Here is a 23,088-nt window from a genome sequence, read left to right on the forward strand (position 1 = left end):
AACACATGCTACAGGGGAAAGCAATGTCAGCTTTGTGCACTGAGAGTCCAGGGTTCTAGCATTATTTCTGCCATAGACATTGTGCAAATTTGATCAATCACTTTACCTCAGTTTTCTCAGCTATAAAATGAGGATAGTAAGTAAATGACCTCTAAGTTTCTTTTAACCCAGAATTATCCTGTGGTTTGATGAAGTTTAAACAATTCATGTCAGGCAGTGAGACAACAGAGCACAGAAGTAGAGGTTAGAGCACTTCCAGTGCTGTGTACCAACAAAAAGTCATCTTCATAATTGTTAAATTTTCAATATCTGGTCCCTGGCACTGAAAAACAAATGAGTTGCCTCATCCTCCCCCCTGGCTGCCTCTAGATTCTGGAAAAACAGCAAAGGTCTCAGAGCTTTACAATGTCACTTGGGAAGAAATGTGAGTAAAATGAGAAAAAGGAAAGAAGAAAAATCTTGAAATAGTGACCAAATGGTAGAATTTGAAGAGTTAATTCATGACTATGCTTCTAAGCTTGGGGATGATATTTGGATAATGTGTGAACAGGTCAGATGATAGCAGCCCGAGGCTATGGTCAGTATGGCTTGGCATTGTTTTGACCTTCAGGTGTTGAATTTTCCTGGAAATGTCCTGAAAGTCACAGAGACAAGTGAAATCTGAAGCCATGGAAAGACATAACAATGCTATACTATAGCCATGTAACCCAATTTTATGAGAAGATTCAACTACTGCAAGAAAACGTAAAATTGACATTCAAAAAGCCCTAGGAGAGGGGCGCCTGGGTGGCTCAGTCTCTTGAGTGACCTACTTCGGCTCAGGTCATGATCTGACGGATCTCACAGACCGTGAGTTCAAGCCCTGCATCGGGCTCTGTGCTGATAGCTCAGAGCCTGGAGCCTGCTTCAGATTCTGTGTCTCCCTCTCTCTCTGCCCCTCCCTCCCACACGCTCTGTCTCTCTCTGCCTCTCAAAAATAAAGAAAACTAATAACAAAAAAAAAAAATTTTTAAAGCCCTAGGAGAAATATAGAAGCTGTTGAAGATTACCACGAATGAGTAGGTACAGCAGTGTGTTGGGAACCAAGGAGCATGGCCTGAACTTGCAGAACTGTATGTCAGTGACCACAACTATGCAGAGAAGCCTTTTGTTCACAGGAGCTCATGGTGACAAATTCACACATTTACCTTGTCAGATCCAGGGATGCTGTCAATAGGATGCTGAAGTTAAATATAACCAAGGCAGAGTCAAAAATCTTGACCTTTTGGGAGAGTATTTTGCACAGGAATTGAAACTGTTCAACAGAAACATGAAAGCTTTGTCTGGGCTTAAGTGTATGCAAATCATGTTGCTTCTGATCCCAAAGCAAGCATAAAAATGGAAAAAGACGACTTGAGATATGTTCATTGGTCAGCTAGTCAAATAACAGAGTTTATTAGTTTGAAGGCTGAAATAAGGAGGAAATCAAATGCAGCTGATCCTTGAACAACTAGGGGGTTAGGGACACTGACTCCACACACACACACAGTCAAAAATCTGTGTATAACCTTTGACTCCCCAAAACTTAACTTCTAAAAGCCGACCATTGGCAAGAAAGCCATACCAGTAACATCAATAGTCAACACATATTTTGTATGTTAAATGTATTATATACTATATTCTTACAATAAAATAAGCTAGAGAAAATAAAATGTTATTAAGTAACTCATAAGGAAGAGAAAATACATTTATAGTACTTTACTGCATGTATCAGAAAAAATTACACATGCATAGACCCATGCAGTTCAAAGGTCACCTCTACTCTCCTTAACCAGTGGAAGACATGTTGGAAACATTGTGGATCACTCATTCTTAAGGTTTCAAAAGCTAGTGCACATTAGATTTCAACTAATTAGTTGAGTTTATTGGCCTATAACTTACTAACTGCCTAATGCTCTGTGAATGAGGCAGTTGTGTGTGTGTGGGGGGGGGGGGTGGTAAAAGGGAGGGCGAGAGTGAGAGAGAAAGAAGGAATGAATAAATGATTTAATGTCATTTTATCTGTATGACCCCAAGGATGAATGCTTTCAAACTCCCTATGTTAGCAAGGATGACGTACACATAATGGCTTAACTGGTACAAGTCTCAGGGTAATCACTGATCACATCCATTTGTTTTATGTGTATTTCTTGGTCATGCTGAGATTGTTGGTTATGATGGAGAATTATCCAGAGCCATTTACTCTTATCCTATACGGTGATTCTGCTTTTCCTTACATAATGCCTTTCTACAAACTATGGATTAGAAATTGAGACTCCTGAAAGAAACATCAAGAGCCTCAGTAATAGACTGTATCTAGTATTCTTTTTTTTTTTTTTTTAACGTTTATTTATTTTTGAGACAGAGAGAGACAGAGCATGAATGGGGGAGGGTCAGAGAGAGAGGGAGACACAGAATCTGAAACAGGCTCCAGGCTCTGAGCGGTCAGCACAGAGCCCGACACGGGGCTTGAACTCACGGTCTGTGAGATCATGACCTGAGCCGAAGTTGGACGCTCAACCGACTGAGCCACCCAGGCGCCCCTGTATCTAGTATTCTTAACTATTAATAGTACAGGAAACAGACTCATGGGTACAACTTCCCAGTGTAAGTTAACACAGTGCCTCAGGTGGACATTTGTCAGGCTGTACAAGTGACTGCAACTTGTAGTAAGATTCCTGCAAGGATTTTCAGGACTCTTACCCAGAAGCAGATGACTTTGCAGAAGTAGATTATGTACCCCCAAATCAACAAAACACAAATGGACCGAAACAACTGTCAAATCGCGGTTAATATTTTTTTAGTGTCCACATGAGAAAACCCCTTTTCTTTTTATGATACCCTGCCTCCTCAATTTAACAGAGTCTATATATACAAACTGGAATGAAACATTGTTTAAATGGCATTTTGCATCAACTAAATCTTTGCATTAGTGAAAAAACATTCTGTGGAAATCTCACTACAGATTATAAATGAATTCATCACCAAAATAGTTTAAGAATGATTCTACATAAAATAATACAGATTGAATGGCCTATAAAACTACTCAGCATAAGGTAACAAGGGTTAAACATACTGGGAAGTGCCTTTATTAAATTCCTTTACTTTCATGATCTTGTAGTTACTTATAAATATTCAATTAGAATCTTTACTCTTCCTACTAGAACATAATTAAATATATAATATTGTAACCTTGATCTTACCACAAATCTTGTTAAATTTGGTGTGCAGCCCCACTCTACAGATTATTCTATAGAATAAGGTGAAGCCATGCTTCACCTATAGAAATGATGCCTATGAAGTCCTCTCAGGAAAATGGCCTCTTACCTGGTGGATAGCTTATGGGATCCCAGACTTACACATACTGAAAGGCGTCCCTTCCTACAGGCCAGCAACCCTGACAAATAGGGGGCTCTCTGGGAAAGAGGACCATACAGTTTTAGGTGTAGCAGGTAAATCTTGGTGGGTGTGATTTGGATAATTATTAATCCTTATCTCCTTAAAGCTAAGAAAATAAAAGACTTTGTGCACCCCTAAAAATAAATTACAACCCTGGAGGTTTTATAAAGCTTCCAGAAAGAAGTTAACTCCCAGGCTTACTTACAACTAGTATCTTGTTATATTAACTATATATTACTATATATTAATAAGAATGTTTCTGAGCATTGGTTAACATTTTTTTTTCACACCTAGGCAAACAAAACTTGTCAAATAAGATAAAAATGTAAAACAATTGTATGGAATCAGAAAATTTCTAAGCACTCAGGAGAATGAAACCATGACTTACGGTGGAAAATTTGTCTACAGGGAGGAAGTGAGGTACAACTGACATTTTGCCTTTTTACCATTATGAATAAAAACTTACACCATGCTCCTCAGTCAAGAATATAAACACATCTAAAACCCGAGGTAAACACAAAAGAACAGGGTCATCCTATTTAGCTTTGATCCTCCCCAAAAGATAAAAAAAGTTAAACATTTCTCATAAGCCTGGACTCTCTAATGGAAACAACCTCATTATTCCTTCCACATTTACTAGCTGCTATTCTATAAAGTACAGCCTTCCCTCCTCCATCTTTCAAGTATTCTACACGGATTATACTCTGTGATTACTGCATGCATATTATATGGATTCCTTTCTTATTCAATATGTTATAATCCATTATAGTCATTATTCCATTTGCTGTTCTAAATTTGTGACGGTCTTCAATTTGACAGGGGAGCTCCTCAAGCTGGCTTCTTTTGACTTGTCTCGACTAATCTTTGAGCACAAAATATTCCAAGCTCACTTTGTCCTTTGATTCTCCCAACCTCAAATCAGGCATTTATACAAGGAGTTTACGTTGGTGGAAAATTATATTTAGAAACACAGACAAGCCTTAGGGGGGGAAGGTGGTTTTGCGAACCATTTAGAGGAAAGTAAGAGGGTGGGGATAAACCCCAAACAACACGCCTATAGGATAATGCTGCTCAGTCCAAGGCCCTCTGCCCCAACTGGCTTGGGTGAGGCTCCAGCTTTATCCCCTGGGATCTTCTAAGAACTCTGCGCCAGAGTTCTCTCCCCAAAGAGGCTCTCATTTCTCCCTCCTCAATTACACTGCCTCTGCATGGGCATCTGAGGCGTCTTTCTTTCATTTTTTCTTATTTTCAACCTTTCTTTTTTAAACCTAAGGAACACATTGATATATTATCTTTAAGTGACATGATAAAAGAATGCATAGGGGAAAAATTCAATTCGTCTCCTCCACACTAATTTCCCCAAGAATAACTACTGGTAACAGGATACACACTACAGTTCTGGCTCATTTATAATTCCCCCACTGAATCTGACTAGCATACTTCATTCAGTCTAAGGAGTGAAACCTTTTTTCCCTTTTCTCACACAAAGCGTCCACCCTCCCCTCCCTCGCTCAAGGGTGATGAATGTCCGGGTTCTCGGATGTTAGGTCGCGCAAAGATGGTGGCAGGAGGGCTTTGGCCGAGTCTCTGGGCCACAGGAAATTTAAAAAGTGGAGGGCTGGCTGCGGAAGGCTGGGGGTTCTATGATTCAGTCTTCTGCCTGGCAATGATCCCCGGGTTCCAACTGGGGGGACTATCCGGTCCTAAACACTAAGTGGTTTTTTTTTTTTTTTTTAAACCCGCTTGTAGCCAGGAGAGAGAAGCATACCTGTTTTCTTCTCTATACATCTATTTTAGTCGGTGGTTGTCGGACTTTTTATTTTCGAGGTCCTGAGTAGCCTCGTTCTGTGAATTTTCTGGCATCTCCGGCCCCGGCAGCTTCCGGCCCGGCGTGAAGCTCTGTGGCCACACGGGGGCGATACGACGACCCATGGCTTTCCCCAGCCCGCGCCATAGAGAACCCGTGCTCCAGGTTCAACTTGGCGGGATTTGATCAGCCAGCCGTGAGCTGTGCCGGACCCCAGGTTCTTTGCTTTGCAGTCGCCCCAGCCCCGGGATGGTCTCGAGCCGGCTGAAGGCCCACGCTTCCCAGACCTAGAGCGCTGGCTGGGGACGCTCCACTGCTCGGGGTGTCCGGCAAAGACGCTAAAGTGTCCTGAGCCGAGAAGCAGTCGAGCTTCTGGCGTCCATGGAAAACATTCCCTCTGCTTCCTGTCAGACCGTGGCAACCCTTCCCAGTGTGTGCCGGGCCGGGAGCGGGGAAAGTGAGGGGGTGGTAGCGAAGGAGGTGAAGCAAGCGGGAAAGCTGAGAAGACAGCAAGGAACGCGGGGAGAGGGGATCAGGAACAGAATCAGGGGTTGGAGCCCCAGGACGCCCCACGTCCGGTTCCAGGAGCACCGGGGTTCCCGGGGCAGTGGGAAGAAGACAACGGCAAAGCAAAGGAAGGGAACACTTTTTTCTGGCGGGAAACTGGTAATCCAGGCAGAGCAGGTGCACTCGGGGGAGGCCCCCAAAGCCCATCCCTCTCGCTGATTCCACTCCCCCCCCCCCCCCCCCCCCCCACCAAGGGACCCGATCTCGGTCCCCGACACGCCAGCCGACAGAGCGGCCGCAGAACGTGGCCCGGGGCGACCCCTGGCGGGCGGGGGAGCAGAGCTCGGACCCCCGAGGCGAGCAGAGCCCGGCAGGAGGCGCGGCCGGGAACGCCGGTGGGAGGAAGGGCCTCCACACACCTCGGAGAGGCAGCCGGTGGCGTCCCCGGCGGTTCCATGGTGTAATGGTGAGCACTCTGGACTCTGAATCCAGCGATCCGAGTTCAAGTCTCGGTGGAACCTGTCCCTTTGGGCCGAGCCGCGGCCACATTTTACTCTCCGCTCCAAGGCCCCGCGAGGAGGAGCACGAGCCTCCCAGCTCCCGCTGCCCTCGGGCCGGGGAGGCAAACTCCGGGGACCACGCGCGCCGCTCCCGCTCCCGCCGCCGCGTCCCCAGCGCTCCGCCGCCGCCTCCGGACTTGGGGACCCGCGAGCCCGGTTCCCAGAGCGGCGCGCCCCGCACGAGCATTGCAGCCACGGCGAGGAGACCCGGCCAGCGCCGCCCCTCGTCGGGCTCACCCTCGGGCCTCAGGGTGAAAGCCACCGGCCGAGGCCACTGAATCCTGCACCGCGACGCACGTCGCGCGGCGCGTCCCGTACTGGCACCGATCGGCCTTCACTCGTAGAGGGCAACTTACGTGCGAAACGGCGTGTCTTACCTCAGCCGGGCGGTGGTGACACTGAAGTTTCGGGTCGTGGGTTCTAGCAGAAGGTCGGGTGCCATTTCATTTCAGTTTCCGCGGCTCCTTTCCTACCAGCTACCAGAAGAGTCCAGAGTCTCTGCTGAGGCCAGTGGGGGTCGCAGTTGTCCTGAAATATGTGCTTCAGTCCGTGGCCCTTGTGCGGAAACCCTCAACTCTGCCCAAAAGGGAGATTCTGGCCGGGGATTCTTGGTGCCTGACCCGCCGCCTCCCACGGGGCTCCCCCTTCTTCCTGCCTGGATCTACTCCAAGAAGACACCACAGGAAAAGAAGGCCGTTGTGTTTTCATTCTATTCAGAGTCTTTGTAGTTTTAAAGTTTTTTGTAGATATAAACAGATTCTCATTTTGGTGGCCTGGAATGGCCGAGAGAGAGAGAGAGAGAGAGAGAGAGACCTTAAAAGAGCTAAAAATACTTTTGTAAAAGTAGCATAAAGGTATAGGAATAACACTACCCAACTTTAAGACTTACTATAAAGCTACAGTTAGGGATATATTGTGAATAAGCAAAGGCATAGACAAACAGACCAATTAAATAGAATGGAGAGTCCAGAAATAGGACTACGGAAATATGTCCAATTGATTGTTGATTAAGGTGTAAAATCAATTTGATGAAGACTTTTTTTTTCAACAAATTGTGTTGGAATAATTGGACATCTAGATGAATGAAAATTCCACCTACATTACACTTTATACAAGAACTAACTCACAATGGAGCACAGACTAAATGTAAAATGTAAAACTCAAAAATTTATAGAAGGAAGTCTTCATGACCTGGGGTTAGGCAGTGTTCTTAGATATGTCACCAAAAATTCTATCCAGTAAAAGAAAAAAAAATCAATAAATTGTATTTCATTGAAATTAATAATGTTAGTTTAAAAAAATAGCTGAGAGAATGGACAGTTACAGATTGAGAGAATAAAAATCAACAAATCACAAAGATGACAAAAAGGTTGGTGACAAGATGTATAAAGAAATCTTAAAATTAACAAGGAAACAAGAACAACAACAATAACAACAACAACCAAAAGGCAAAAGATATGAACAGACACTTCCCTAGAGGATATGAGCACATGAACATCATTAGACATTAGGGAAATGCAAATTAAAACATAATGAGATACCATTACACACCTGCTAGAATGACAGTACCAAGTGTCTAAGATAAGAAGTAAGCAGAATTTTCATACGCTGCTTGTGAGAATACAAAATGGCACAGCTACCCTGGAAAAGATTTGGCAGTTTCTCATAAAGTTAAGCATGTAAGTACTATATAATCTAGTAAACACAATCCCAGCAATCTGCCTTGAAGAAATGAAAATTTATGTTCACAGAAAAACCTGTACAGGAATTCTCATAGGCTTTTTTTGTAAGAGCTGAAAGTACAATCATCGAATATCTTTCAAGGGATTAATTGATAGACAAAACAGTGGTTCACCCACTGGATGGAATACCCAACGATAAAAAGGAATTCTTGATGTATACAACAACTTAAAGAAATCCCTAAGTCACTGTGCTGAGTAAAAGAAGCCAGTCTCAAACAGCTACATACTATATACTTCCATTCTTAGGACATTCTCAAAAAGACAGAACTATAGTGATGAACAGATCAGTGATCCCAAGGGCTTATGTTTGCCGGGGAGATGTGACTGTAACACTGTAACAAGATAGCACTAAGATTTTTGGTGAGATGAAACTTATGTATTCTAATTATGGAGAATTCTTACCAAAAGAAAAAGTCAGTTTCACTGTATGATAATTGAGACAGCGGAAACCATACATTACGAACTGAACAAACTAGATGATGAAAAGCTGGGATGCCTTCTACTTAATAGTAGGTCGGTTGCCTAAACTTCTAAGAATTCGTTTCCCAACCATGCTGGATGCTTTTCTTCAGAGTCTGACGCATAAATTAAAGTTAGTGGTTCCAGATGCACGCTCTTTCCTTTCTCACAGCCCGTCAGGCCCTTTTGCAGTCTTTGCCTTGCCCCTTGGGGGGCGAGGGCGGGAGCCGGGATAGGGGTGCCGAATGCGGGCGCTGCAGACTTTGGCTCGCGGCGACCTGCGGCCTTACCCCAGGTTAGGCGGGTGGAGGGCTCAGGCTGGGAGCACCGCCACGGGGGACCTCGAGAGCCCGATCTCACTGCCGACGGTCACCAGTTTCAAAGCGGGAAATCGCACCATATCTCCGGCTTTACTGGGGGTTTGTTTAAAGAGGAAAACAGTGAGTTAGACAACGTCACAACTCGGATTCAAGCCAAGGTTACTAGGGTCTCATGGCGGAGTACTAACCACTAACCATCACCGCACGCCACCGACTGGGTGTGCTGTGGTTGAGGGCTATTAATTGACCTCAATAGCCGCAACGTTTTCTAACTGGTTTTTCTTTCAGTTGCTAGTGTTGGTGCCTCTCAGCTTTCTTTTCACTCCTGTCCTCCCTTTGCCCTTTCTTCCTTGCTCTCCAGACTGCCACACGCTTTCTTCTCTTCAGCTTTTCTCGTTCACCTTTCTCCCTGCGCCCACCGGCGTCCCCTAGGCTGAGGCCGCCGCACCTTCCAGGGTGGGGAACTCAGTGACATTCTAGGTTGTGTCCTCTAGACGTTTCCACGATCGGGACCTTGACCTGGTTCTAAAACAGCTTCGAGTATAAAGATTTTAAAGAATGGCTGCCTTTCACGTCTTCCCATTCGGGGTATTCTCCAAAACTAAAATTGACAGTGCAAGGTGAAATTCTTGGTGCCTTTCGTGTCCCCTCCAGGCCCCTGCGGCGGAATGAACTCCTTCACCGAGCATTTTATTGGGCTCCTACTAAGTGCCAGGCAATGTTGTAAGCGAGGGACTGCACCGTGAGCAAACCCAAGGTCCCTGCCCCATGGAGTCTACATCAGGGGCATCCCAGGGGGGCGGGGGGGGGGGCGCAGCGCGGTGGAGGCACCGCCGATTCTGGTGCTTCGCGAGCGCGCCCGCCGGTCAGGATCCGGGGCGATTCATGGACAGGGGAAGTGGAGCAAAGAACTGGAAAATGGATGACATCAGACCGAGAGACTGCGGTTGTCACCTGGGGGCCTGTTGTTCGACCGTCGGAGTTCTGCACTCATTCGGAGCTCCACGTCAATATACCCACATTTAACTGGCCACACGACTCCGGGCCTCAATGCGCCTGCGCCCTCAGGCTTCTGTGCCCTAGCTCGGGGATAAAGAACACTTCTCTGTAAGTTTGTACAATGAGGTGATTATGTATAATATACTCCTCCCCCCCCCCCCAGTTTCTTATTAAAAAAAAAAAAAAACCTTCTTTACATTTATTTATTTCTGACAGAGCACAAGTGGGGCAGGGAGAGGAGACGCGAATCCGAAGCAGGTTCCAGGCTCCGAGGTCAGCACAGAACCCCATGCGGGGCTTGAACTCACAAACCACGAGATCATGACCCTAGCTGAAGTCAGCCGCTCAACCGACTGAGCCACCCAGGCGCCCCCCTCCCCGGTTTTATTGAGATTGAAATGAGATACAGTACTGTAGAAGTTTAAGGTGTACAGCATAATGACCTGACTTCCATATATCGTGAAATTTGGTGAACATCTATCATCTCATACAGATACAAAATTTTTTAAATGTATTTTTTTTCCTTTTGATAAGAACTCTTAACTATTTAATAAGAACTTTCAAGTATACCATACAGCAGGGCTAACTAGAGATATCGTGCATTATATCTATTCATTTATCTGATGATTGGAAATCCTAAGATTCCGACCACGAACATCAGACTATTATGTATATAATACAATTGACTCACAACAACCCACAGCCACCTCCACCGGGTGTCTCTGTGGCGCAATCGGTTAGCGCGTTCGGCTGTTAACCGAAAGGTTGGTGGTTCGAGCCCACCCAGGGACGCTGGTGTTTCTGGCTGCGTTACCTTTCCTCTTTCTACCCGGGATATTGAATTTATGGCCCTGTCCTCAGGCACCACAAGCAAAGAGTGCCCCTTTGGGAGCAAAGTTTTGGGGCTCCAGAGCATACCTAATCTACACCAGCAATCCATCTTCCCTACTTTTCTGAGGATGGTTTTTACAGATTAGCATATTTGGAATATTATAAATCCCTCAAATGAAGAACAAGAGAACCTGAGGCTCATGATCTGGATGGGAAAACCTAACTTGTGCAAAAAAGTTACTTGACTTTTCTGTGCCTCCATTTTTACATGTAAAATGAGCCAAATGGAGTACTTGGGTTGTCCAAAGTTTAGATGTGTAGGGAAAGCAGGTAGCCAGTTACTCTCACGTAGCAAATGTTTCAGTACAGATTAGCTCTTACTAGTGCCATTGCCATCAGCGTTTTTGTTACCCGCACTGTTCATTTTAGTTAATATCCTTCTTGATGTAAATAAGTCATTACTCAAACAGTCTCTAACTGATGGTCATGCAATTGGTTCTAATGCTTATTATCACAAATACTACTGCAGGGAGGGGCACCTGGGTGGCTCAGTCGGTTAAGCGTCCGACTTCGCTCAGGTCATGATCTCATGGTTTGTGAGTTGGAGCCCAGCGTCAGTCTCTGTGCTGACAGCTCGGAGCCTGGAAACTGCTTTGGATTCTATGACTCCTTCTTTCTCTGCCACCCCCCTAACTTGTGCTCTGTCTCTCAAAAAATAAATAAATGTAAAAAAAAAAAAATGCTACTGCAGGAAACAGCGTTACACAAATATGTCATCACTTGTTTTCCTCTCTACAGAGTCCCAGAAATGGAACTGCCAGATCAAAATATTTGCACATTTCTAATTTTGCTAATTCCTGCCTAGTTACCCTGAAGAGAAAATGTAGTCGGTCATATTCCCCATGTTTTATGAGAACATTCTTTTCTCCACTGTTTTGCCAAAATTGGATAGTACTTACCTACCATTTCTTTTGAACCTATTTTTGCTAACATTTTTATAGACCTCGAGTGGGAAGGCGTTCTGTGCATGACACCAAACCCAGAATACTTCCATGAAAAGAGCTATTAATATGACTATATATACACTTATATTCAGGGTACAAACAATAAACTTTAAATTTACATACATGTACATATGTGGCAAAAGAATTATTTTGTGTTTGGGACACAGCTTTATCAAAGTTATATACACTCATAAGTTTATTTAGAAAAACAGCAATCCTCCTTTACTACTCTTTGACTTTTAAATTGTAGACATTATCTCTCTTTCACATACTCCTCCATCAACACCCACACACCCAACACACCTCCCCTGGCCTTATCCTCCAATATATTTGTATCATAATTTGATGGGTCAATTATATTATTTAAACTGTGTAAACTCTATATTCACAGTTGAGCCACGTAGGATACAAATAGCAGGAACAAAAGACCACTGTCTTCAGGGGCTCTTTTTCTTTCAACTTTTTCCATGTTTACTTATTTATTTTGAGAGAGAGAGAGAGCACACAAACAGGGGAGGGGCAGAGAGAGAGGGAGAGAGAGAGAATCTCAACTAGGTTCTGCACTGTCAGGGCAGAGCCCAACATGAGGCTGGAACTCACCAACCAAGAGATCATGACCTGAGCTGAAACCAAGAGTCCCACACTTAATGGGACTGAGCCACTCAGGCACCCCAAGGACTCTTTTTTTAGTGGATTAAGCTGAAGTTTATTTGCTCTTTGGTCAAGCACCCTCCCCGCCCCCCCTTTTCATATTCCAGGGAAGTACAGGATCTAGGTCTGATTGGCTCAGCTTGGGTCAATGCCCTCTCCTGGAGCAAACGAAGGCAGAGGACCTTCATGAACAGTACCGGGAAGACGTTACCCAAAGAAAGAGCAATAATTCCAAGAACAAAAGAAGAAAAATGCTGGGGTGCTGGGTAGGCAACAGCAAAGACAAGAAGAAAACTGTATCACTCTGCAATGGGTATATGTAGCAGAATACAGATCCAGGGTGAGGGGAAGGAGTTTTGAGAGATGTAAGCCTTGGGTATGCTGTATGGACTGAAGTCACACACACCTATGTGGGGCTGCCGAGGGGTGGGGAGCTGAGGAGCATCTGCCCGTCCTAACCCAAGGAGACTGGTGAGGGGCTGTCCTGGTCACTCAGCTTGAGTTAGAACAGTTCAGGTGGGAAAAGAAAGGGAAGGGGATCTTCTCTTTGAAGAAAAGTCGAGCTCGGATCTTGGTAGGGAGTGAGGCTATGGTTGGTCAGATAAGGGTACTAAAATCTATGTGTAAATGCAGTTCCATTAAAAGAATCGCTCTAGTAAAGGAGGAGGGGATCTAAAAGGAATGTCTTCGATCCTATGGAGAAAGCCCATTGAGTAACCATGACTCTGGTCCCCTTGCCTAGTCTCCTGGCCAGGCCCTCAGACTCCCTGCTCTGGAAGGGCACAGTCTGCTCAGCCACCACATGTCCAGCAAGGACTGTTCCCTGGCAGTCTTCATGGTGTTGGGTGCCATGACCCTCTCCAGGCCCGCTACTGCCAGCAGTAGTCTTGCAAGGCGAGAAAAGGGAGGGAAAGTCTACTTGCCAGTTAATGCCAAGGAATCCAACAAGGTCCTGATTTGGTTCCCAATAACTTGCAGGTCTATTTACCCTCCTACTCTGACCCCCACAATTAATGAAAAGAAACTGCAAGGACAAACGCCAGCCAAGCAGGTTCGGGCTTTCCAGGTAGAGCCGAAATTCTCTCCCCCACACGTGGAAGCACTGTAGAGGGAGCTGGAAGGGGCAACCGAACCAGTGCGTGAACTCGCCCTCGGAGGGCGCCCCTTCTCTTTCCTACCTCCTTACTTTTCTCGTCTACGCTTTCCCGTTTCTCCCCACCCGCCCTCGGGCCCTCACCCCCTTGCCTTTCAGACCCTCAAAGCGAGCCCTTGAAAAACAGTAGCATTTTACAGTCCTTTGTAAACCGGTGGAATCCCCAAAACTAAGAGAGATCTGGCGGCTTACACTTTCACTAACTATGACGTCCTTCAGAAATCCCAGATTTTTTCTACCGAGTAGAGGAGACCGAGCGTGTTTCCATCCGGTATCATCCTAAGGCGCCTTCAGTCTGTGGAGCAGAGTCGCAGCAGGACGGAGGGGCAGAACTCGGAGCTGCTCCGGCTCGTGTCACTTTTGTCCCCCGCAGGAGCCCCGTGGGAGGCGGCGGGTCAGGCACCAAGAATCCCCGGCCAGAATCTCCCTTTTGGGCAGAGTTGAGGGTTTTCCGCACGAGGGCCACGGACTGAAGCACATATTTCAGGACAACTGCGACCCCTACTGGCCTCAGCAGAGACTCTGGACTCTTCTGGTAGCTGGTAGGAAAGGAGCCGCGGAAACTGAAATGAAATGGCACCCGACCTTCTGCTAGAACCCACGACCCGAAACTTCAGTGTCACCACCGCCCGGCTGAGGTAAGACACGCCGTTTCGCACGTAAGTTGCCCTCTACGGGTGCAGGCCGATCGGTGCCAGTACGGGACGCGCCGCGCGACGTGCGTCGCGGTGCAGGATTCAGTGGCCTCGGCCGGTGGCTTTCACCCTGAGGCCCGAGGGTGAGCCCGACGAGGGGCGGCGCTGGCCGGGTCTCCTCGCCGTGGCTGCAATGCTCGTGCGGGGCGCGCCGCTCTGGGAACCGGACTCGCGGGTCCCCGAGTCCGGAGGCGGCCGCGGAGGGCGGGGGACGCGGCGGCGGGAGCGGGAGCGGCGCGCGTGGTCCCCGGAGTTTGCCTCCCCGGCCCGAGGGCAGCGGGAGCGGGAAGGCTCGTGCTCCTCCTCGCGGGGCCTTGGAGCGGAGAGTAAAATGTGGCCGCGGCTCGGCCCAAAGGGACAGGTTCCACCGAGACTTGAACTCGGATCGCTGGATTCAGAGTCCAGAGTGCTCACCATTACACCATGGAACCGCCGGGGACGCGACCGGCTGCCTCTCCGAGGTGTGTGGAGGCCCTTCCTCCCACCGGCGTTCCCGGCCGCGCCTCCTGCCGGGCTCTGCTCGCCTCGGGGGTCCGAGCTCTGCTCCCCCGCCCGCCAGGGGTCGCCCCGGGCCACGTTCTGCGGCCGCTCTGTCGGCTGGCGTGTCGGGGACCGAGATCGGGTCCCTTGGTGGGGGGGGGGGGGGGGGGGGGAGTGGAATCAGCGAGAGGGATGGGCTTTGGGGGCCTCCCCCGAGTGCACCTGCTCTGCCTGGATTACCAGTTTCCCGCCAGAAAAAAGTGTTCCCTTCCTTTGCTTTGCCGTTGTCTTCTTCCCACTGCCCCGGGAACCCCGGTGCTCCTCGAACCGGACGTGGGGCGTCCTGGGGTTCCAACACCTCCCCTTCCACTCCGGATCCTATTTCCTTCCCGTCTTTCTCGCTGTCTTTCCTCACCAGCTCTCTCAGCTCTCCTTTCTCCAGCAATCTCAGTCTCCTTTCCTTCCTCCTTGGCCACTGCTCCGTTTCCTTCTCTTCGCTCCCCCTTCCCCAAACCACCCCGGCCCAGGCCAACGTAGGAATGGGCTGCCCGGCCTGAGAGGACGATGAGGAAGGCAGTTCTCTCTGGTCAGGACTTTATGGGGGTCTGTGCTGGGGAGGCGGAGTGAGGTGGTCCCAGCGGAATGGCGAGGGTCCACAGCCGGTCCTCCAGGGCCTGGGCAGGACGGGCTGATTGAAGGCGACTCGGTGCCGGGGGCGACCCAAAATAAGCAATGGAGACCTCCGGGCGACCGCGTCCTTTGCCAGCCGTTAAAAAAGTTTTTTTGGGGGGGGCGCCTGGGTGGCGTAGTCGGTTAAGCGTCCGACTTCAGCCAGGTCACGATCTCGCGGTCCGTGAGTTCGAGCCCCGCATCAGGCTCTGGGCTGATGGCTCGGAGCCTGGAGCCTGTTTCCGATTCTGTGTCTCCCTCTCTCTCTGCCCCTCCCCCGTTCATGCTCTGTCTCTCTCTGTCCCAAAAATAAATAAATAAATAAAAAGTTTTTTTTTTTTTCTTTTCCCATCAATGTCTATTTATTTTTGAGAGACAGACCACGAGGGAGGGGCAGGCAGAGGGAGACACAGAATCCGAAGCACAGCCCGACGCGGGGCTCGAACCCAAGCCCGACGCGGAGCTCGAACCCATGCAGCTGTGAGATCATGGCCCCAGCGGAAGCCGGACGCTTAACCGACTGAGCCACCCAGGCACCCTCCTTGCCACCCGTTTTAAGTGAAAGGACCACGGCACCTCCTTGTGGTCCCTTCAGGGGGACCTGGGGTTGACATCACCTAGGATGCTGCAGTTTCTTGTCGGAAGAAAACGAATCCAAGCTTCTCAGTTAGACGTAGAAGGTCCACTCGAACCGAGCCCTTACCAAGCAACCGTCCCCGCCTGTTCTCCTGGAGGGGTCGGTAGCCGCAGAGCCGGCCACTCTTGGCCTCCGTCGTGGAGCCGCTGCCGAGTGCCCGCACGAGGGCTTCGGGCCGAGTCCCAGCGCCGCGCAACACTTTATCTTCTGTGTGTGGTGCGCCCAGCGCAGCCTCGCCCCAGGGAGAGCTCCAGGGTCCAAAGAGTCAAATCAGACGGCGTTGCCGGCTTCATTCGAGGACAGGGTCCTCTCTCCATTATGAATCAGATTCAAACGGAAGCTGCCAGGGCCCCTGTACACCACCCCATGAGCAAGGTTCGCCACCCACGACCTGTGGTGGTGTGGTCAGGTGTAAGTAGGTGACAGCATTTTCCCTTGGCTTATTCCTCGGTGGCTGTATTTGCATCTCTCTCTCTCTCTCTCTCTCTCTCTCTCTCCCTCTCTCCCTGTCTCTCCCTCCCCTCACTTGGTCGTCCCACCTTCACCTTCCTCTTCTTCAACTTTTCGGGTTCACCCCTCCTTCCAACCCGCAAGTGTCCGCGCAGACTTGAGGCCGCCGCAAGGTCCCGGATGGAGGGCTCAGTGCGATTACAGGTGGTGCCTTCTAGACATTTCCACTATCAGGACATTTGCAGGATTCAGCTACCAGTGTAAAAGTTTTAAGCAACAATCACTTTTAAAGTCTTTCACATCCTCCCATTCTGGGGTCCCTTTTAGGACTAAAACCTAATAGTCCACAGTGACATTTTTGGTCCCTCCCAGCACCCTGCCGCGGAATACATCCTTCACCGAGCATTTATTGGGCGCCTACTAGGTACCAGACCCTGCAGTGCGCAAGGGGCTGCATGGTGGGCAGACCCCAGGTCCTGTCCGATGGAGGTCTGGTCCGGAGGCACTGAGAGGCGGCAGCGCGTTGTGCGACACAGGCCGGCTTGTCCTTCCACAGTCCGGGTCCAGGTCGAGGGACTCGCGGTGAGCGCGACGGGTGGCGTGCAGCGAAGAATGGCAAATGGATGACTTTGGCCCAAGAAGCTGTGGTCGTCACGTGGAGCGGGGCCTCTTGTGGGGGAGGCAAGGGGCAGGCCGGCAGGACCCAGGGCCTGGCATGCGGCATCTAGTGGCCACTTGCTAGTGTCAGTGCCCAAATACGCCCGGTATTAAGACTCAGCGTCTCCAGCACCAGCTGGCTTTGAGTGTGTTTTTGGCAGAGGATGGAGGGGATGGGGAGCACGTTCTCACCCATGGCAACGCTGAGATTTTGTAATACCCGGTCTCAGTGGTATAATGAGCGGGTATGGCTGGCAGTGGAAAGGTTGGTGGTTCCAGCTAATCGTGGGAAGTTCTCGTCTTCACTGACCCTTATTTTCCTCTGGCTTTCAGTTCTCAGAACTTATCAGAGCTTCTCGAGCTGGTTTTTTTTTTTTTTTTTTTAATTTTTTTAATGTTTTTATTTATTTTTGAGACAGAGAGAGACAGAACAGGGTAGGGGCAGAGAGAGAGGGAGACACAGAATCCAAAACAGGCTCCAGGCTCTGAGCTGTCAGCACAGAGCTCGACAGAGCCCAATCTCACAGACTGTGAGATCATGACCTGAGCTGAAGTCGGATGCTTAACCGACTGAGCCACCCAGGTGCCCTTGAGCTGCTTTTATCCTTCAGGCAGCGACCTCACTCAGCAGCTCTGATTCACCCCTACCCTCCCTTTTGCTTTGGGGTGCAGGTGGGGCAACTGTGGAGTCTCAGTCGTCCTGAATTCACTTGGTTCTGTCCTGTGGGATGGTTTCTCACCATCCTTAACAGATGCCTCTGGTCCCTCTGTGCCATCTGAAGACCAGAGGCCACCTTGACCTATCTGACAGGACATTTGGATTCCAGGGGGACTGCTGGGCCTAGAGGCTGAAGGCACAGGCATCAGAATCACCCACTGGTCAGTCTCTAGGTTGGTGCACTTCATCACTCAGTATTAACTGCACCATCACAGGATGCCACAAACGCTTTGGGTTGAGGGTGTCACGTCCTTACTTTTTTATTATTATCAATAGATAATAATGTTATTAAGTATAGATAATAGATAATAGGTATTATCTATCTATTATCTATTAGATAATATTATCTATCTATTATCTATTAGATAATATTATCTATCTATTATCTATTAGATAATATTATCTATTATTATCTATTAGATAATATTATCTATTATTATATATTAGATAATATTATCTATTATCTATTATTATATATTATATATTATTATCTATTATCTATTCTATATTATTATCCATTATTATTATCTAATATTAGTATCTAATATTAGTATCTATTGTCTAGTAGGTAGTAGATAATAATAGATGTTATTTTTTAAAAAACAATTTGAGGGGCGCCTGGGTGGCTCAGTCGGTTAAGCGGCCGACTTCGGCTCAGGTCATGATCTCACGGTCCGTGAGTTCAAGCCCCACATCGGGCTCTGTGCTGACAGCTCGGAGCCTGGAGCCTGTTTCAGATTCTGTGTCTCCCTCTCTCTGACCCTCCCCCGTTCATGCTCTGACTCTCTCTGTCTCAAAAATAAATAAAAATGTTAAAAAAAATTAAAAAAAAAACAATTTGAGATTTACAGATAAATTAATAAATGAGTTCACATGCACCCTGTTCTCCCTCATAAACTTCCTCTCTACGTTCTTCCATTACTGTGGTACATTTGTCACAAGTGATGTTACAAGTGACACATTATTAATTGAAGCCCATAGTTTACATTAGAGTCTATTCTTTGAGTCATACAGTTCTGTGGGTTTTGACACGTGCATGTTGTGAATTCACCACTACAGTGTCATACAGAATAGTGTCACTATCTGAAAAATCCCAGGGTTCTTCTTATTTGTTTGTCCCTCCTCTCCTCACAGACCTATGGCAACCACTGATCTTTTTATTGGTGCTACAGTTTTGCCTTTTCCAGAATGTCCTGTAGTTAGATTCACACAGTATGTTGACTTTACAGACTGGCTTCTTTCACTTAACGTTATGTATTATTAAGGTTTGCACAGGTCTTTTATGGCTTGATGGCTCCTTTCTTTTTATTGCTAAATACCATTTTATGAATGTACCACTGTTTGTTTATCTAGTCACCTAGCAAAGGACATCTTGGTTACTTCCACTTTTTGACAATTATGAATAAAGCTGCTATAAACTGCAGGTTTTTGTTTGAATGTAAGTTTTCCTCTCACTTGGGTAAATACCTAGGGCTGTGATTTCTGGATCAAATTTAAGAATATGTTTTTTTTTTGTAAGAAACTGCCAAAGTGTCTTCTAAAGTGGCTGTACAATTTTGTGTTCCCATCACTAATGAATGAGAGTTCCTATTCATCCACATCCTTTCCAGGATTTGTTGTTATCAGTGTTATGGATTTTAGATACCCTTTTTAAATAATTTTTTAAATGTTTATTTATTTTTGAGAGAGAGAGAGCAAGTGAGGGGAGGGCCAGAGAGAGAGGGAGACATAGAATTTGAAGCAGGATCCAGGCTTTGAGCTGTCAGCACAGAGCCCAACACAGGGCTTGAACCCACAAACTGTGAGATGATGACCTGAGCCAAAGTCTGACACTTAACCGACTGAGCCACCCAGGTGCCCTGGATTTTAGATATTCTTTTTTTTTTTTTTTTAATTTTTTTTTTCAACGTTTATTTTATTTTTGGGACAGAGAGAGACAGAGCATGAACGGGGGAGGGACAGAGAGAGAGGGAGACACAGAATCGGAAACAGGCTCCAGGCTCCGAGCCATCAGCCCAGAGCCCGACGCGGGGCTCGAACTCACGGACCATGAGATCGTGACCTGGCTGAAGTCGGACGCTTAACCGACTGCGCCACCCAGGCGCCCCTGGATTTTAGATATTCTAATAAGTGTGTAGTGGTATCTCATTGTTGTTTTATTTTTTTTTAATTAATTTACTTATTTTGAGGGTGGGGGGAGGGGCAGAGAGAGGGAGAGAGGATCCCAAGCAGAATGCACGCTGTCAGCAAGGCGCCCTCTGAGGAGGCTCCATCCTATCAACCCTGAGATCATGATCTGTGCCAAAATCAAGAGTCAGACACTTAACCAACTGAGTCACCCAGGTGCCCTTCATTGTTGTTTTAATTTAAATTCTCTAATGACAGATGATTCTGAGAATCTTTCATAGGCTTCTTTGCCATCTGTATATCTTTTCTGATGAGGTATCTGTTTAGATCCATTGCCCATTTTTAATTGAGTCATTTGCTTTCTTACTGTTGAGTTTTAAGAGTTCTTTGTATGTTTTGGATACCAGTCCTTCATCAGATACACATTTTGTAAAGATTTTATCACAGTCTATGTCTTGTCTTTAATTAGCTTGATGGTGTCTTTCATAGAGTGGAAAATTTTGATTTTATTGAAATCCAACTTAATCAAGTTCTTGTTTCATGGATTGAGCCTTTGGTGTTACAGCTAAAAAGTCATCACCAAACCTAAAGCCACTTAGATTTTCTCCAATGCTGTATTCTAGAAGTTTTATAGTTTTACACCTTACATTTAGGTCTATGATCTATTTTGTGAAAAGTGTAAGGTTGCTGTCTAGATTCTTTTTTTTCCCCCTAGCATGTAGATGTCCAGTTTCTCCAGCACCATTTATTGAAAAGGCTATCACTATACATTCTCCATCAAATTGCTTTTTCTCCTTTGTCCAAGATCAGTTGACTCTATTTATGTAGACCTACTTCTGATTGTGTTCTATGGATCTGTTTGTCGGCGTTTTCACCAGTTCCATACTGTTTTGATTACTGTAGATTTATAGCAAGACTTGAAGTTGGTAGTGTCGATCCTTTGGGGATTTTTCTACTTCAGCACAAGAACATGCATAGGTTCATGGAGGTAAAACCTCACAAAATGTGGAGCCCCGGGAGTTTTAAACTCTTAAGCTATTCCACACTCAGCTTCCAGCAACTTGAAGATTTATATCAGTTGCTGACTCCAGTAAGCTGTTCCAATAAGCTGTGATTTCCTGAATTAGCTTGTCCCTCTAGTTTTTGGGGTCATGTACCCTATGACCTCACTTCTCTGGTCTAAGAAGAGTTGTTAATTTTCAGTTGCATCCGCATTTTTTATTGTAAGGATGAGAGTGGTGACTTCCAACTTCTTTTCATGTTGGAGTAGAAACCTAGTTTGATTTTTTTTGAGTAAATAACATATATGTGATGGTTAATATTATTTGTCAACTTGGTTGAGTCAAGGGGTGCTCAGATTAAACACTATTTCTGGGTGTGTTTGTGAGGGTGTTTGGGATGAGATTGGCATTTGAATCAATGGACCCAGTGTTGCCTCCTATCATCTGGGTGGGCATCATCCAATTATTTGAGGACCTGAACAAAACCAAAAGTGGAAAGATTGATCCTTTTTCCATTTTGCCTTTCTGCTTTAGCTGGCACATCAGCTTCTCCTGCTCCTAGATTGGGATCTATACCATTGACTCCCTTGGTTCTCAGGCATTTGGACAGACTGAAAGTACACCACTGCTTTCTGGGTCTCAAGCTTGCAAATGTCAGATCATGGGGGCTCTTAGCCTTCCTAACTGCACGAACCAGTTCCTCATAATACATCTCTATTGGTCATGTTTTTCTGGAGAACCCTTATACAATATTACAAAATTGTAAATGTACATATCAATGATTTTAGTATATTTATAGGGTTGTCTGTCACCAGAGTCCAGTTTTAGAACAATTTCTTTGCCTCCCCAAATCCCCTCCAGCCTCTTTGCAGTCAGTCCCTAATCCCTACTCACCATGCCTATACCTAAACACAAGAACAATTTGGAAAACAGACATCATTAAATTTAAATGTTTATTATATTGGGACTTTATACAATGGATCATTTTCTTTGGTGATAACTAGAAGAGAGATTGCATCATAGGGACTTTGTTTGGGGGAACTTAACCTATTAGCTGTTCTACTGCTCTCCTTGAAATGGTTTGCCTGTGCGAGTAAGTGGTACTTGCTATAAAATCTTGTCTGGTAGATCAGGAGAACAAGAACTGAAAAAGCAAAACAAAACAACAATAACAACAAAAACTATGTGCTGTGGAAATGGTGATAAATGCTGAAATCACAGATAATGTTACCTGAAGCTAAGTATTATACCATCTTTATTCGTAAAGAAGTTTGGTTGGCGGGGCGCCTGGGTGGCTCAGTCGGTTGGGCGTCCGACTTCGGCTCAGGTCACGATCTCGAGGTATGTGAGTTCGAGCCCCGCGTCGGGCTCTGTGCTGACTGCTCAGAGCCTGGAGCCTGTTTCAGATTCTGTGTCTCCCTCTCTCTCTGACCCTCCCCCGTTCATGCTCTGTCTCTCTCTGTCTCAAAAATAAATAAATGTTAAAAAAAAAATTAAAAAAAAAAAAAAGTTTGGTTGGTAACATTGGAGAGACATTTCTCCAGCACCTGAAATGCCCTTCACAGTGTCCTTTATTTTAAAAGGGCTTGGGAAGAGTCATGTGAAAGTGAGCATAAGATTTTTACTGCACTTCTTTGATTTTTTTCTCTTATAGGAATTAGCATACATGTTTCTGAAAATTAAAAAAATCAGGAAAGTAGAGATATAGAGATAGACGTCTGAATTAGTTGGTTATTGATGCATGTGAGCAGATTACAGAAAGAGTGGTTTAAAACAACATACATTTGTTATATCACAGTCCTGTAGATTCCGAAGTCTAGAATAATGTGTGTGGGTTCTGTGCTCAGAATCTCCCAAGTCTGAAATCCAGGCATCAGCTTGCTGTGATGTGATTTCGTAGACGAAATGTTGGCTCTGTCTCTCATGAGGGGCTGCCCTCACCATCTCCCTCCTCTGGGGTCCAATTCCCTGATCTGATTTGCATCTCTCATGATTGTTTCCACTTACCCAGGTGGCTTAGGAGGAAGGCTAGATCTGTGGGGTCCCAGAACTGATCTCTGCCATCTCCTCCAGGAAGAGAATAAAAGGACAGAGGTCTTCATAAAGAAATGACCCCCATGAGGGCTGACATCCCCCAGCGAATGGAACAGAGGAGGAAACTATAGGGCAGTGGAGGTGCTAAAAGCCCAGATCACGGAAGCGGG

General features: G+C 46.5%; 2 protein-coding genes and 3 non-coding genes across 5 annotated transcripts in view; 3 read left to right on the forward strand and 2 right to left on the reverse strand.

Moving 5' to 3' along the window:
* The window catches only part of CHD1L (chromodomain helicase DNA binding protein 1 like), a 177,487-nt gene extending 170,721 nt beyond the window's left edge, over nucleotides 1-6,766 (reverse strand). Inside the window, exon 1 of the mRNA XM_078451517.2 lies at nucleotides 6,669-6,766. The gene's annotated coding sequence lies outside the window, so the exon portion shown is untranslated. The remainder of the gene's footprint in view (nucleotides 1-6,668) is intronic.
* On the forward strand, nucleotides 6,181-6,252 carry TRNAQ-CUG (transfer RNA glutamine (anticodon CUG)). Its single transcript has one exon. It is a non-coding gene; the product is annotated as a tRNA-Gln (tRNA).
* Nucleotides 6,767-10,529: 3,763 nt separating the features above from the next.
* Nucleotides 10,530-10,603, forward strand: TRNAN-GUU (transfer RNA asparagine (anticodon GUU)). The gene has a single exon. It is a non-coding gene; the product is annotated as a tRNA-Asn (tRNA).
* Nucleotides 10,604-12,863: 2,260 nt separating this feature from the next.
* LOC132677338 (uncharacterized) overlaps nucleotides 12,864-23,088 on the forward strand; it is a 77,634-nt gene continuing 67,409 nt past the window's right edge. The window contains exon 1 of the mRNA XM_081796402.1: nucleotides 12,864-14,088. Coding sequence (XP_081652528.1) covers nucleotides 14,024-14,088 — 65 coding nt within the window. The 5' untranslated portion in view covers nucleotides 12,864-14,023. The remainder of the gene's footprint in view (nucleotides 14,089-23,088) is intronic.
* On the reverse strand, nucleotides 14,505-14,576 carry TRNAQ-CUG (transfer RNA glutamine (anticodon CUG)). Its single transcript has one exon. It is a non-coding gene; the product is annotated as a tRNA-Gln (tRNA).

The sequence above is a fragment of the Panthera onca genome, chromosome C1, assembly GCF_046562875.1.
Source record: "Panthera onca isolate mPanOnc1 chromosome C1, mPanOnc1 haplotype 2, whole genome shotgun sequence".
In the NCBI taxonomy this organism is placed as follows: Eukaryota; Metazoa; Chordata; class Mammalia; order Carnivora; family Felidae; genus Panthera; species Panthera onca.